General features: G+C 48.7%; 3 protein-coding genes across 3 annotated transcripts in view; 2 read left to right on the top strand and 1 right to left on the bottom strand.

Moving 5' to 3' along the window:
• LOC139749651 (uncharacterized) overlaps positions 1–2768 on the top strand; it is a 37884-nt gene extending 35116 nt beyond the window's left edge. Inside the window, exons 12-13 of the mRNA XM_071663821.1 lie at positions 1953–2188; positions 2347–2768. Coding sequence (XP_071519922.1) covers positions 1953–2188; positions 2347–2628 — 518 coding nt within the window. The 3' untranslated portion in view covers positions 2629–2768. The remainder of the gene's footprint in view (positions 1–1952; positions 2189–2346) is intronic.
• LOC139749583 (serine protease inhibitor 88Ea-like) overlaps positions 1–14940 on the bottom strand; it is a 142067-nt gene that overhangs the window by 124835 nt on the left and 2292 nt on the right. The window lies entirely within an intron of this gene.
• LOC139749580 (leukocyte elastase inhibitor-like) lies at positions 7106–14224 on the top strand. The gene is made up of 6 exons (XM_071663650.1): positions 7106–7169; positions 9249–9581; positions 10978–11110; positions 11853–12162; positions 13217–13452; positions 13571–14224. Exons 2-6 carry the CDS (start codon positions 9253–9255, stop codon positions 13856–13858), a joined length of 1296 nt encoding a protein of 431 aa, XP_071519751.1. The 5' UTR covers positions 7106–7169; positions 9249–9252; the 3' UTR covers positions 13859–14224.

Genomic DNA, 14940 nt, shown 5'->3' with positions numbered 1-14940 from the left:
ATCATCTCCTACATTCTCCTCGCGCAGGGTCCTCCAGGTACGCTCCCAGCTCCAGGTGGACAAGGCGTATGCCTCTGGCGTCCTACCTCATGTTCTATGGGAGTGTTTTTATCTCAGCTAGCGCCGAACCTTGCTCGCCTATATCTAAAGACTCAAGCCTTTTCCTTTCCTCCTGGGAGCACGCATTGCTGCAGCCCATCCCTAAGAAAGGAGACCGCTCTACCCTCTCCAACTACCGCCCAATTGCTCTCATTTCAGTTAACTCCAAAGTCTTTGAAACTCTCCTAAGCTCTCACTTGCTCGTGCATTTAGAAGCCCATTCCCTTCTTCTTTTTTCAGATCACCCGATTGGATTTCGCAGCGCTAGATTTACTTGGCCTTCTCTCTGATGTGACTCACCTCTGGTCCTCCTCTCTCAGGAATTCTGGTGAATCACTTGTCGTAACCCTAGACATCCCCCAAAGTATTTGAGAGGGTATGGCATACGTCTTTGCTTTCTAAACTCCCTTCCTTTGATTCCAATGCTGCTCCCTCTTCTCTAAGGCATAGTTCCCTCTCTGGCCGTACCTTTGCGGTAGTCGTCGATGGAGCGACTCCCGCGTCCTGTCCTATCAATCAATAATGGTGTTCCTCAGGGTTCTTTCCTATTGCCTCCTATTTTTCTTCCTTCACTATACGATCGTCGCACTTCTGCTTCGAATCCTTATCGTCTTGTGCTGATGATTCCACTTCACATACTTCAACTCAGTTTTCCCTCCTTTTCTACTATTTCTTTTTCTCCTAATGATCACATTTCCCCCTCTCAATTCGGACCTGTGCAGCAGTTACCTTGCAACACTTAAGAGTACTAAAAAGCAGTTTCTATGACTCGCTTGTTTCCCTCTGCTCAGATTCAAATCACCACGATTCAACTCTGTGATAGCATTAACATGATAGCCATGACTATGTTTTCCACTCTATCGTGGAAACTCCACAAAATCTAAATAACAAAATCTACTTCCCAAAAGCTGGGAGGTAATAATATTTCCAGTGAGCAGCTATTTCATATCTGCAAGGGTTTCACTCGTCCAAGTGTGGACTACTACTCACACATTTTGGATGATCATCCTCCACTTCTCTGTTCACTAGAGTGGAACACTACCCACACATTTGGGATGGATCATCCTCCACTTCTCTATTCACTAGAGTGGAACACTACTCACACATCTGGGATGGATCATCCTCCACTTCTCTATTCACTAGAGTGGAACACTACTCGCACATTTTGAATGGATCATCCTCCACTTCTCTATTCACTAGAGTGGCTTCAAAAACCATTCCGTCTTACAAATTCTCCTGGCATCACCTCACTCCCTCCAACCTCCTTCCCCTTCCGTCCGCCGCAATGTTGTTGTTCTGTCTCTTATTCTTTTACAGGTACTCCTTTGGCAACTGTTCTCGTGTCCCCGTCCCTCAAGGCTTGGGCCCGCGGCTGGTGCTTCCAACAGTTTCTGTGCAGGAGAACCGGCCATTCGAGGATTGGCCGTTCTGATACCTCCTTCTTCCTCCCCTTCGAACAGCCAAGCTGTGGAATTCTCTTCATCCTTTTGTCGTTCCCCTTTGAGCGTTAGGTCTGTAAACGCACTTGTGGAGCCTTGGTTTTGCCCTTGAGGAGGACACATTTTGCTCCTCCAGTCAATAATTAGGGCACGGGCTTCTTAAGTTACCCCTCGTCATACTAAGTTTGTCGTGTCGTACATATCTCTGCCGTCCAGTGTCGCTTCACTTAACTCCCTCACACAATATTGGGCCCTGACGGATCACAGTCCCCTACTATCGTCAATACTGATCCTTATCTTTTCCAATGCTCGCTTCCAAACACTCTATCATCATGGACACTTTGGACTAACCCATGCCAGCTGTCATACTCCATCACCACTTGCATTGCCCCACCCGTCTCATTTTCACCGCAGCCGAGTCGCAGCAACTGAAAGCTCACGTGCTGGAGGTGCCGTACAACGGGAACGAAATGTCCATGGTGCTGCTCCTGCCGACGGAGGAAGGCCCACAAGGTTTCCGGGAGATGGTCGCGGCCATGAGCGGGGCCAACCTCCGCACGGTGCTAGACACGGGCCTCCAGGAGCGCACCGTCTACCTGAAGCTGCCCAGGTTCAAGTTGGAAAAGACCCTGGAGGATGAGCTGATGAAGGTGAGAGAGAGAGAGAGAGAGAGAGAGAGAGAGAGAGAGAGAGAGAGAGAGAGAGAGAGAGAGAGAGAGAGAGAGAGATGCAGGGGGGAGGGGGGGGCTCTCATCTTGAGTTCTTCAACTGACACACCCCGTTCTCTCTCTTTTCCTCCTTCCAACAGGCCCTGCAGAACCTGGGCGTGCGAGACCTCTTCAACAGCCTGCTCGCCAACATGTCCGGCTTCTCGCAGCACACGCCGCTCTACGTGTCCAGGGCCGTCCACAAGGCGTTCGTGGAGGTGAACGAGGAAGGAACGGAGGCGGCGGCAGCCACGGTGTTGATGTATCACCGGAGTGCCAAGCGTCACGTCTTCACCTGCAACAGGCCGTTCCTCTTCCTCATCCACGACAGCTTCACCAGGAGCGTCCTCTTCATCGGCGCCTACATGAACCCGGCGACATAGTTCGGTGACTCTGAAGGGGACAGTCAGATAGAGACAGAATGGTTAAGGAGGAGACAGGGTCTACAAGGAAAGGCCCCAACCCAAGAGAGGACAGGAGTGAAAACACAAACCCAAGACAACGAGAAAGATGTACTCCTGTATTCAACACAACAGTCATATCTTCCTGAAGTCGCTGTGTCCCCCCCAAAGTCAAAAGTGGAACTTAAAACCATAACTTGACTCAAATCGACCCGTACTAAGCCGAAATCAAATTGCGTTACGCCCAAATTGAACTGTATGAGGCCGAGATGAAGTGAATTATACAGACTGCTTGAATAAACTGACGGAAGAAGTTGTCATAAGTAAACAAGTTTACATGCGGATAACATCTACGAAATAAAAAGTTCATGTCCATAGTTTCACATCATTTCTTACGTTAGCTGAGACGCCAACGGGCAAATGAATGCCCTAAGTCTAAGCCATCTCAATACTATCTATCTATCTATATCTGTATCTATCTATCTGTGTCTGTGTCTGTGTGTGTGTGTGTGTGTCCTAGCTAGGACAGGTACCTAACTAATGGACGAACCCCAAGAGGATGATGATCAGCTAGGTTAACTGTGGACCAACTATCGCAACCAGGATTCGAACTCTGGGCGCTCGATCTTGGGCGGAAAGCGACTGCGTCGTGGTCAGCAGTGCTAACCAACTACACTACAGGGGGGGTCCATGAAATCCATACGTAAGATGACCACATCGACACTGGAGTATGATCAGGTTTTGTGGTCAGGAAAAGTTTTTTTTTTATTTAAATCTATCTATCAGTCTGTCAGTGGAGTCTGGAATGATGCATCCAACACCCAGGCAGATTAGGGAGGGGTAAAAAGGGGATGGTGCTTGCATGTTTGCTTGCTTGCTGCGTCCGTCATCCAATGATGACGTGGTCGATCGCAAAAGAGTAAGTCGCCAGTACACCCTACCTTGGCTGGTGTACTCAGCCGCTGAGTCTGTTGTGGGGCGGGGCCGGGCTGCGGGGCTTGACTGGGCGGGGCTTGACGGGGCGGGGCGGGGCGTTGCTAGAGAGAGAGAGAGAGAGAGAGAGAGAGAGAGAGAGAGAGAGAGAGAGAGAGTCAGTCAGTCAGTCTCGGGATTACATGATACCGTCAACGCTGGAGGACCTCGTAACGCTGCGGTCCACACACACACACACACACACACACCAGTCGTCCGTCCTTCTCCCTCCTCCTCCTCCTCCTCTCGTCTCCTGTGGTGGACAGTTGAGGGAGGGAGGGAGGGTCGGTCGTCTCTGCTCGCTGGGACGGACGCTCGTGTGGAGGCGTGAGGGTGGGAGGGGCCAACCGCACTCACGTCTGACGTGGAGGATTCATACCCTTGTTGACGCGACGCAACGTGTCGCTCGGTGGCTGAGAGACGTGTCATTTCTTCAGCAGTGGGACACGTGCGCGCGCGTGCATGTGCGTGTGTGTGTGTGTGTGTGTTCGTAACCCGGACCAGGTACAAATCATTCGACAATCTGGTGTACGACGGAATCGGGTAAGTTGGATTGTGCTGTACGTATTTCCGATGGGGAGGGTGAACCATCAACACAACTATACGACATGGCCAGGGAGTTTTAGTCCCTGGCGACGGAGGACGTATAGTAGCAGCAAGGTGGGCGACGGTCGTAGGTCCCTGGTACGAGCTTGTGTGCCTGCTCGCGTCGCAAACCTTCCCGACGGGTTATAGAGACGCAGACAAAGCCACTTACTCCACTACGAGACCCGGTAATCACGATACGCAGAGGTTAAACAAAAATGAACTATACGCCAGTGCGTACGATGAGAATGTCCACACTGACGCCGCCCTAAACAGCTGGTCCAGTGCTTTGACAGAGGTCACATAACTCCACGCACGTAACTGCCCATGAGGCCAGCATCCGTCTTCTGCTGTTTCATCTGACACACTAACAAAGACTGGAACGTCCAACACAAAGAGATAAAGAGATAGATGAGGGTACCCTAAAATGGCGTCCTTCGTTTTCTACAAGCATAGGTATAATCACGCTTTCGTTTTCTGTGGCAAATAACACCCCAAACATCATTTCATCCATAGTTACTGTATGACCACACGTAGTCGTCTCTCCTGGCCTAAACACACGACATTAGGGCTCGATTCTTTACATGAGATGGTTAGAGGTGATGAGTAAGGGGTTGGAAAGCGGAGGTGTGTTAGTTTTGAAGTGTGTGTGTGTGTGTGTGTGTGGGTTTTCTAATCTATGGGACATTTGTTTTGACGAGTTGTTTACATACAATTCTACCCCCTTTCCTCGGGGAAAATGGAGGGGGGGGGGTGTTATGAGGGTAGCCATACTATTTTCTGTTGGGGGGGTTGTTATGAGGGTAGCCATATTGTTTCCTGTTCTGTCTTTTTCTTCTACTTATTCTATTATTCTGTATTTATCTCCCTCTCTTCCCTAGGTCTATAACTCCTGGTGAATATCTTTCCCGGTTGCTACTTCGTCTTTAAGGATCTTTGTGTCTAGTTTCTTCACCATAAGAGCCGACGATTCTCCTTTGCATCACAGAACCTGTCTGACAGTCCTGTATAGCTACTGCTAATTCCTATATTGAGCATTCCTCTCCTCTCTTCTCTCCTCTATGTTCTTCATGTGGTGTAAGGTCATCTTCAAAGCCCAATCTAACGGGGTGTTATACGTCTCCCAACCTACTGATGCCTTACTCACCTTTTGTCATAATGGCCTCACCCACTTCTCACCTACAATAGATCCTTAGTGGTTGAACTGCCATTGGACTCACATCAATCAAGCCATTGACCTCTCATCAACCAAGTCATTGACCTCCCATCAACCAAGCCACTGAACTCCGATCAACCAACCCACTGAACGTCCCTCAATGCTCCATCTCTAACGGGGCAACGTATTCTCTCCAGAACCTCACGTGATTTTCTGTGTCCACCTGTGTGTTTGCACGTCCCCAGGTCTGTGTGTTGCCCTCTGAAGTCAGCCATCCATGACGCGCTGCGTGTGTTCATCAACTCACGTAGCTGCTCTTGCTCCTCCCCATCCTCTTCTTCCCTTCATACTATGTTCAATAGATCCTCTTGTGTGCTCGGGTCATTTCCTCTCTCCGAGCAGCCACTACGACATCTACGAAAGACTCGGCAGACACATTCTTTTGTTTTGTTTTTTCCTTCAATAAATTCCATCTTCTTTCCTCTGGCTATATACTTATGTCCCTCAAATCCTTCATTCGTCTCATGACACCTTCCATGACATTCTAATCGACTCCTCACTTTCTTACTTCAAACTTATTCCTCGAAACTGTGTTCATCGCTAACTTCTTGGTTTCCCAATAGCTTCAAGGAATACCTCCAACCTCTTATTCTCTGATGATTCATCCTTGATCTATTCTCCTCTTTTCTTCCCTAAGGATGTAGACCCCCACTTGCCTTACTCTTGATGGCTGATCTAGGGTTAGTCCACGTGCTGATGAATCTGTAAACAGTACGAGAAAAGATGTGAAGAAAAAAATCACACTTCAGGTGGTAGGTGACCCAGTCGCCTGTGAGGTACCAGTTTGGTGGATCATATGAGCTACCGACGGGAACACGAGGCTTCTCCACGCCAAGCGTATAACCATAACAACCATGACAGCTACACGAGGCCCTTTCCCCGCAATCAGCCCATCACTGACTGCAACACGAAGACCCCTTCCCTTCCCATACAACTATAACAACTGGCCCATCCATGACTGCAACACGAAGACCCCTTCCCTTCCCATATGGCCATAACAACTGGCCCATCCATGACTGCAACACGAAGACCCCTTCCCTTCCCTTCCCATACAACTATAACAACTGGCCCATCCATGACTGCAACACGAAGACCCCTTCCCTTCCCATATGACCATAACAACTGGCCCAATCATGACAGCTACACGAAGACCCCTTCCCTTCCCATAAAACCATAACAACTGACCCATCCATAACTGCAACACGAGGGTCTCCCTCCCCTGCCACACAGCCATATAACACGTGGCCCATCAGGAGGGTATCAGACGATCAGAAACCTACCCGGGGACAGAGATATCATCCCCCCAGACACTGGGAAGCATGACAGTGCTGTACACACCTGGAGAGTTCACAGAACTTGGGCAATCCCCAGGGTTTTACCACGGCCCGGACTCCTTGCTTAACCCCTCACATTATTATATATCGTTCACCGATCATCACGTCTCGCCTCCTCCCACCAGCCGGGAGACGAAGGAACAGTCCTCCAGCACACGTACGTCCTAAGAAGTCGTACCAGTCTAGACACGACAGCCGTGAGGTGCAGACACAACACGCACGCACGCACGCCACGCCGGGTGAGTGAACGGTGATGACGTTAGCGACATACATATATAAACATACATACATACATGTGTGTGTGTGTGGGGGGGGGGAAGAGAGACGTCGGGGCACAGTGTGGAGAGTCTATTCAGTGCATTGGGAGCTTCCAGCCCGGTTGGAGCGCCTCTCTTCCTGAGTGAAGTTCTTATACCGTAAGTGTTGACATACGACTGTGTGTGTGTGTATGTGTGTGTGTGATTATGCTTGTAACGTTTGCTTCAGCAAAGGTGTGTCCTCGGTGGTGATGATGTACAGGGCCAGAAACAATACGAGGGCTGGTTGGTGGTGGTGATGACTGTAGTGGTGGTGATGGTGGGGCTGTGGTGGTGATGACTGTAGTGGTGGTGATGGTGGGGTTGTGGTGTGATGCCTATAGTGATGATGACTGTAGTGATGTGATGACTGTAGTGGTGGTGATGGTGTGGTTGCGGTGTGATGACTATAGTGGTGGTGATGACTGTGGTGTGACGACTGTAGTGGTGGTGATGGTGGGGCTGTGGTGTGATGCCTATAGTGATGGTGATGACTGTAGTGGTGGTGATGGTGGGGTTGCTGTGTGATGACTACAGTGGTGGTGATGAATGCAGTGGTGGTGATGAATGTAGTGGTGTGATGACTGTAGTGGTAGTGATGACTAATGGTGGTGATGAGTGGTGATGGTGATGACTGTAGTGGTGATGGTGATGACTGTAGTGGTGATGGTGATGACTGTAGTGGTGATGGTGATGACTGTAGTGGTGATGGTGATGACTGTAGTGGTGATGGTGATGACTGTAGTGGTGATGGTGATGACTGTAGTGGTGGTGGTGATGACTGTAGTGGTGATGGTGATGACTGTAGTGGTGATGGTGATGACTGTAGTGGTGGTGGTGATGACTGTAGTGGTGATGGTGATGACTGTAGTGGTGATGGTGATGACTGTAGTGGTGGTGATGGTCGGGCTGTGTAGGGCAGCACCAGCGTGGGGAATGCAACGGACATCCTGTCTACAAGATAACACTCGCCCGGCCAGGCTCGGGGCCGTCTCCCTCACACACCCACCACACAGCCGGCTCTCCACCTGGTGGAACTTGTTGAACCACAGCTGGTGACGTGACTTGGCTCCCTAGCCTGGTGACGTGTCATGACCACACCTGCGGTGACATGTCCTGACCACACCTGTGGTGACATGTCCTGACCACACCTGTGGTGACATGTCCTGACCACACCTGTGGTGACATGTCCTGACCACACCTGTGGTGACATTTCATGACCACACCTGTGGTGACATGTCCTGACCACACCTGTGGTGACATGTCTTGACCACACCTGTGGTGACATGTCCTGACCACACCTGTGGTGACATGTCCTGACCACACCTGTGGTGACATGTCTTGACCACACCTGTGGAGACATTTCATGACCACACCTGTGGTGACATGTCCTGACCACACCTGTGGTGACATGTCTTGACCACACCTGTGGTGACATGTCTTGACCACACCTGTGGAGACATTTCATGACCACACCTGTGGTGACATGTCCTGACCACACCTGTGGTGACATGTCCTGACCACACCTGTGGTGACATGTCCTGACCACACCTGTGGTGACATTTCATGACCACAGCTTAACGACACGTCACAACCACAGCTGGTGAGGTCATGACACGTCCTCCAGCAGCGGGTCAGGCCCAGGTCACACGACTGGAGCCTATAACGCCTGGAAGCCGCCACTTGTAGCTCTGGAACAAGAGTGAACATTTCGTGAGAAATGCAAACATTCTCATCCACCAATCCAATCTATGTACACCCCCACCCCCACCTGGGAAGAGGGGAGAACGAATATTCCCCACGTATTCCCTTCGTGTCGGGGAGGGCGACTAACACGAGGAGGGGTTGGAAACCCTCCCGCATATTTACTTCAGTCCCTAAACAAAGAACAAAAAAGTGGGAACAGAATAAGGAGGCAAGCGAAGAGGTGTCCATCCTACTCGAAGGTTCAGGCAGCTGGTTGGGGTTGGGGGGGCGTCTGAACGCGTGGGGATGGATGTAAACAAGAAGGGAAGAGTCAAAGTGGTATGTTTGAGGAGAGGAACCTGGGTGTTTCTGGCCGTCAGTGGAGCCAAGCTCAAGGGGAAGGCGGAAGAATGGTTTGGGAATGTCTTCAGGGTAAGAGCCGTAGGGGTTCAATATGTCTTAATGTATCTATATATTTCCGGCGTTATGATTAATACACAAGTTTCTTAACAGGGACATGAGGTTGCAAGCGGTGGTGGTGGCGGCGGTGTTGGCCGCCCTAGCAACAGCCGGAGGCGTCCAGCCACAATGCCTCACGGAGAACACCAAGGGAACCCAGGTGGACACAGACCTCATCCGCATCACGGACTTCGGCCTTGACCTCTTCGGGCAGCTCTCCCCAGCCAACTCGCTCGACAACGTCTTCTTCTCACCTTACAGCATCTGGTCGGCCTTCGCCATGACCTACCTCGGCTCAAATGGCAACACGAAGCGAGAACTCGAGACGGCGCTGAGGTTCACGAGCAAGACTTCCACCCACAAACTGCTGAACGCCCAGGAGGAGAGGCAAGTATTCGAGTGACGGCTGTGTCGAATTCATGACCCAACAACATCAGCCACTATGTAAATATTTCTAGTCCTTTAACAACAAAGTCTTCGACGATAGATCTCTCTCTCTCCCTCTCTCTCTCTCTCACTCCTGTTCCTTGATAGGAAGATAGTACAGAGAGATAGATATCTTACTTTAAATCAAAGCCAAACTCCGGCTCCCTCGTTTCCACTTATTCTACTCTAGACGATTCTCAAATCATCATTCTTAATATACTCTTCACACACCTTATGATCATTAATATATTCTCCTCCCTATTGAGATGGATGAAGCAAACGGACCGGATGGTATTCCTCCATGTTTCCAAAAAGATTGTGTCAGCTTGCGCCTGTACTTGCTCGTCTATATCGCCTCTGCCTTAACGAGCTTGTATCTGTGCTTGCTCGTCTATATCACCTCTGCCTCAACGAACTTGTACCTACACTTGCTCGTCTATATCACCTCTTTCTCATCTAGCTTGCGCCTGTACTTGCTCGTCTATAATACCTCTTTCTCATCTAGCTTGCGCCTGTGCTTGCTCCTCTATTTCGCCTCTGCCTTAACGAGATGGTACCTGTGCTTGCTCGTCTATATCGCTTCTTTTCTCAATGAGCTTGCGCCTTTGCTTGTTCGTCTATTTTGCCTCTACCTTAACAAGATTGCATGTGTGCCATGTGCTTGCTCATCTAAATCGCCTGTCTCAAGACCAACATTTTTTCTTCCTCTTGGATCCATACGCTGGTTCAAACCTCTGCTTTTCCTGATTCGTACCGTATCCCTTACTTCTACTGCTCCAAACATCTTGGAATCTCTGCTCAATTCTTACCCTCAGAAACGCTTTGAAATCTCCATTTCTATCATCAGCCAGTAAGGTTGATCTCCGTGAGCCAGGGTCTACTGCTGACTATCTTCTCTTCAAATTCTTAAAGTCTGGCCATCTCTAAGGGACTCGTGTGGAAGTACTAACTACGTCGTGGTCTCCGACATCTCGAAAGATGCGACGTCCACAAGTTCTCCCATGAGGACAATGATCACAACGTTTTCTTTTTTTCAATATCATGAATGATATATCCAAATATCAACGACCCATTCAAAGTCTTTGAGAACATTTTATTTTCCCCTTCAACTCAGTACGATGAGTAGCCACTGAACAATAATCAACTTGCTTCTGGGAAAATGCATTTCCTCCGGATCTGAAGAGGGTCAAAACTCTGTCGCTATGGTGAACGTAACGTCATAGTGGTAATGATGACTTCTTAACCAGGAATAACCTTTAGCTATGGTCATATAGTCACCAATAATCAGCACCATTATCGTCAGCACGTTATCAATATCCTGTCTTCTTCTACCACTAACACTACCACTGACCTACAGGTACCAGCAGCGACCCAGCGACTGGCCCTTCAAAGTGGGTGTGGCCAACCGTGTGTACTTCGACTCCCACCTCAACTTGAGGAGCTGCATCCAGGATCTGTTCCGAGACCTCAGGGAGATCGATTTTGGAGACGTGAGTAACGTGTCTTTTCCTCCTCCTTCTTCTTCGTTCCTTGAACCTCCTTTTCATTCCCTTCACCTCGTTCTTGTCCCCATACACCACGTCCTCGTCGCCCTGCACCCAATCCTTGTTCTCCTCTCCTGGACCTCGTCTCCTCCCTATTTACAATGCTGTAGGTTGACTGAAGGTCGCCCGTCGTGGACTACGAGAGCTTCTGTGATGGTGTTAATAAGACAGAGTAGCTTTTCCCGAGTCTACTATCTGTTGTCTCGCTCTGATGATGATGATGATGATGGTTCCGAGTCCTTTATCATTTCTTAAGACGTAACTTGGATTTGCCATACTAGTGATGCATTGATGGGGTTACTTACGTCTTGAGAGGGTGGTGCTAGATGCATCATACTGGTCACGTATCTTGATAGGGTTAGGTAATGGTGGCTCCTACATCCAGAGAATGGAGAGAGTACTGGACTACTCTGCACAACATAAGCAATCAAGCTGGTGATTCCCAGCGATTGAGAGACAAATCTAATGGGGACCATCTGAAAAGACTGACATTCATTTATCTTAAGACCTGATGAGAAGGTGAGGAAGAGTTGATCTAACTTAAGTGTCTAGAATTCTTCAAGGCTTCCATCATCTCGATCTGACAAGCTAAAGGTTGATTCTTATGTTAGTTGAGACGGCATTCTGCATTAGCCAGGGCCACATCATTCACGCTCTCTCTCTCTCACAAGCCGTTTACCGTTTGCAGACCAACGGGGCGGCCCAGGCCATCAACAGCTTCGTCTCCAACAACACCCACGGCCGCATCAAGGATATCGTCACCGCCCGGGACCTGCAGAGCACCGTCATGGCCCTGGTGAACGCCGTCTACTTCAACGGCACCTGGCGCAACCCATTCAACTCCTACGACATCCAAGAGAAACCGTTCTACGTCGTGCCACAACAGCAACAGCAGCAGCAGCAGCAACAGGAGCAGCAGCAGCAGCAGCAACAGGAGCAGCAGCAGCAGCAGCCCGTCCCCGTCAGTATGATGATAAATGAGGCCTATTTCGGATACGGTGAGTCCAGGCAGAACCTTACGGGGTTTTATGAGGCAATGCTGCGAATGTTTAACTGCTCGCCCATCTTAGAGGGGGGGGGGGAAACATTGAAAGATGAATGTGTATATACTGAGTTTGCACCGCTCTGATCCAAGGTATATTGAGGTTACAAATGGCTCATGGCTTTTAGTGAGGCCTGCGTCGTATGGCAAACGCTTATCTGATCACTAGTTCCGATCCTGCCCGAGTTATACCACCTCTACAAAGCCTTTACGTGAAACTTGACTTGCCTTGTGACATGAAGATAATGCCATCTTTATATTCGTATGCCGCTTAAGAAGAAAAAAAAAGAGGTTATTTCTTTTTTCTCTCAAACAGTATTTCCATCTGATGTCAGTTATTAGGTATTCCCCAAGTTCCTGTGTCACTCTCAGTGACTTCCATGGGTCTTCTCTGGAACATCCCTCCAGTACAGTGTTGTCCGTAGCACGGCAGACAGTGGTGGTGGATTCCCTCGTCCGTCTTATCGCTGCGAGTCGCCCTTTAATAGCTTAATTCATGACCTCAGTCACACCTTGAACGTTCCAGGTCAGTTACCCGTGAACGTTTATAAAACGTTTTTCCCCCATCATTTAAAAACAAACTGAATGTCATTAGACCCACAACTGTACAATTTGACTTTTTTTTCTTTTGTTCTTTTATTCCGTTCATTAGCCTAACTTTGTTTCACTGGCAGGAACTATGCTGTGTTGCAAGGTTTATACACAAGTGATTCAAGAAAGCCCATCTAGTGAATCACTAGACACTGGGCTTCTAAGATTCGATCCTTTCGTAAGGACGTTGCCAGACATGTCTCCCTCCCCCAACCCATCTCTGCCACTTCTCAGCCCTGACTTACGGTCATTTCTTTTTTTTTTTTTTCTCGTATTCATAGATCAGTACCACCCCCTCCTCCTCATCCCCCCCAGTGCTGTTCTATCCTACCAGTTCATCAACACGAAAGTCTTGGGTAGTCCCCGGAGGTTCTAACATCACACCATTTCTCTTGCATTTACCCCCGTCTGCGTCCCAGGCGAGTCGCAGGAGCTGAGGGCCCGCGTGCTGGACGTGCCCTACCTTGGACACAATATGTCCATGGTGCTGCTCCTGCCGACGGAGGAGGGCCCACAGGGCTTCCAGAAGATGGTCAAGGCCATGAACGGGGCAAACCTTCACGCGGTGCTGGACACGGGCCTCCAGAACACCTACGTGGAACTCCAGCTGCCCAAGTTCGAAATGAAGCACACCTACAAGGACGAACTGAAAACGGTACGTGTGTGTGTGTGTGTGTGTGTGTGAAGAGAGAGACAGAGAGAGAGAGAGGGGGGGGGGGGGTAGCTCATCTTGTGATCTGCAACCTCTAAACCCCTACCCATCCTTCCAACAGGCCCTGCAGAACCTGGGCGTGGTAGACCTCTTCAGCCTTCAGGCTGCCGACCTGACCGACTTCGTGGAGGACACGCAGCTCTTCGTGTCCAAGGCCATCCACAAGTCGTTCGTGGCGGTGCACGAGAGGGGAACGGAGGCGGGGGCATCCACGGCGGTACTGATCGATCGCATTGTGAGCCCGGCCTCCATCCCTTTCAACTGCAACAGGCCGTTCCTCTTCCTCATCCGCGACAAAGCCACCAAGAACGTCCTCTTCCTCGGCGCCTACAGGAACCCGGCAACATAGTTCGACAAGCTCGGAGTAGACACAGAGAATGGCTTCGAAGAACACGAGCTTTTACACACAGGACATCCGCCAACCCACTCACCCCCAGCTCAAGGCAACAGGCTCAAAAAAAAAAAAAAAAAAAAAAAAAATGCCTCCAGCTTAACAGTGACCCCACCTCATTCAATCTGTGTACCCTGGAAAACAATGTCTTTTACAAGCTTGAAGTTGATCAGAGGAACCCGAGACTGTATGGCGCAGACAAACGCCATCCGAAATTACGTAAATCACATAAAAACTTGTAATAATCTGGGACATAAACAGAATTCGCTTATGATACAAATTCACGAATAAGGCTTTTGTTTTGCATTAAACTATATGATTGGATCTTGTTGATTGGTTTACCTTACGGCAATTCATAAGATCATATGTCGACCAGGTTTACAGAAGAACAATATCCAGATCAAGCTAATAGGTTTACATTACAGCTGCATGTGATACAGTTATGATAAGGCTGCATCACAGATGTACATACGATCATGTCAACAGACTTACACTACAGAAATATATAAGATCATGTTAACAGGTTTACGTTACAGCAATATGTAATCACAACAACTTTACATTACAGTAATACATGTGATCATGTCAACAGGTTTACACAACAGAAATATACAAGGTCATGTCAACAGGTTTACACTACAGCAATATATAAGGTCATAACAGGTATACGTTACAGCAATATGTAATCAACAGCTTTACACTACAATAATACATGTAATCATGTTCACACCACAGAAATACATAAGGTCATGTCAACAGATCAATGGAGCAATGGCGTGGACAACCATGTTCTCTGTGATCAAAATAAATCAGTCCAAAAGGGCAATGACGGGTATGACTCAAGTGCACGATTCCAAGATTATATATATACATATATATATATATATATATATATATATATATATATATATATATATATATATATATATATATATATTTTTTTTTTTTTTTTTTTTTTTTTTTTTTTATACTTTGTCGCTGTCTCCCGCGTTTGCGAGGTAGCGCAAGGAAACAGACGAAAGAAATGGCCCAACCCCCCC

This window comes from Panulirus ornatus, chromosome 7 (assembly GCF_036320965.1).
Source record: "Panulirus ornatus isolate Po-2019 chromosome 7, ASM3632096v1, whole genome shotgun sequence".
NCBI lineage: Eukaryota > Metazoa > Arthropoda > Malacostraca > Decapoda > Palinuridae > Panulirus > Panulirus ornatus.
The sequence above is the reverse complement of the archived record's forward strand: the minus strand, read 5'-3'. Positions and strand labels throughout refer to the sequence as shown.

What these genes read in the sequence shown, in the direction of transcription:
- LOC139749580 (XM_071663650.1), top strand. Translation starts at nt 9,253, where the DNA reads ATGAGGTTGCAAGCGGTGGTGGTGGCGGCGGTGTTGGCCGCCCTAGCA. An exon ending in GGGAGATCGATTTTGGAGAC is followed by an intron (nt 11,111 to 11,852) that starts GTGAGTAACGTG and finishes TACCGTTTGCAG; the next exon opens with ACCAACGGGGCGGCCCAGGC. An exon ending in TGAGGCCTATTTCGGATACG is followed by an intron (nt 12,163 to 13,216) that starts GTGAGTCCAGGC and finishes TCTGCGTCCCAG; the next exon opens with GCGAGTCGCAGGAGCTGAGG.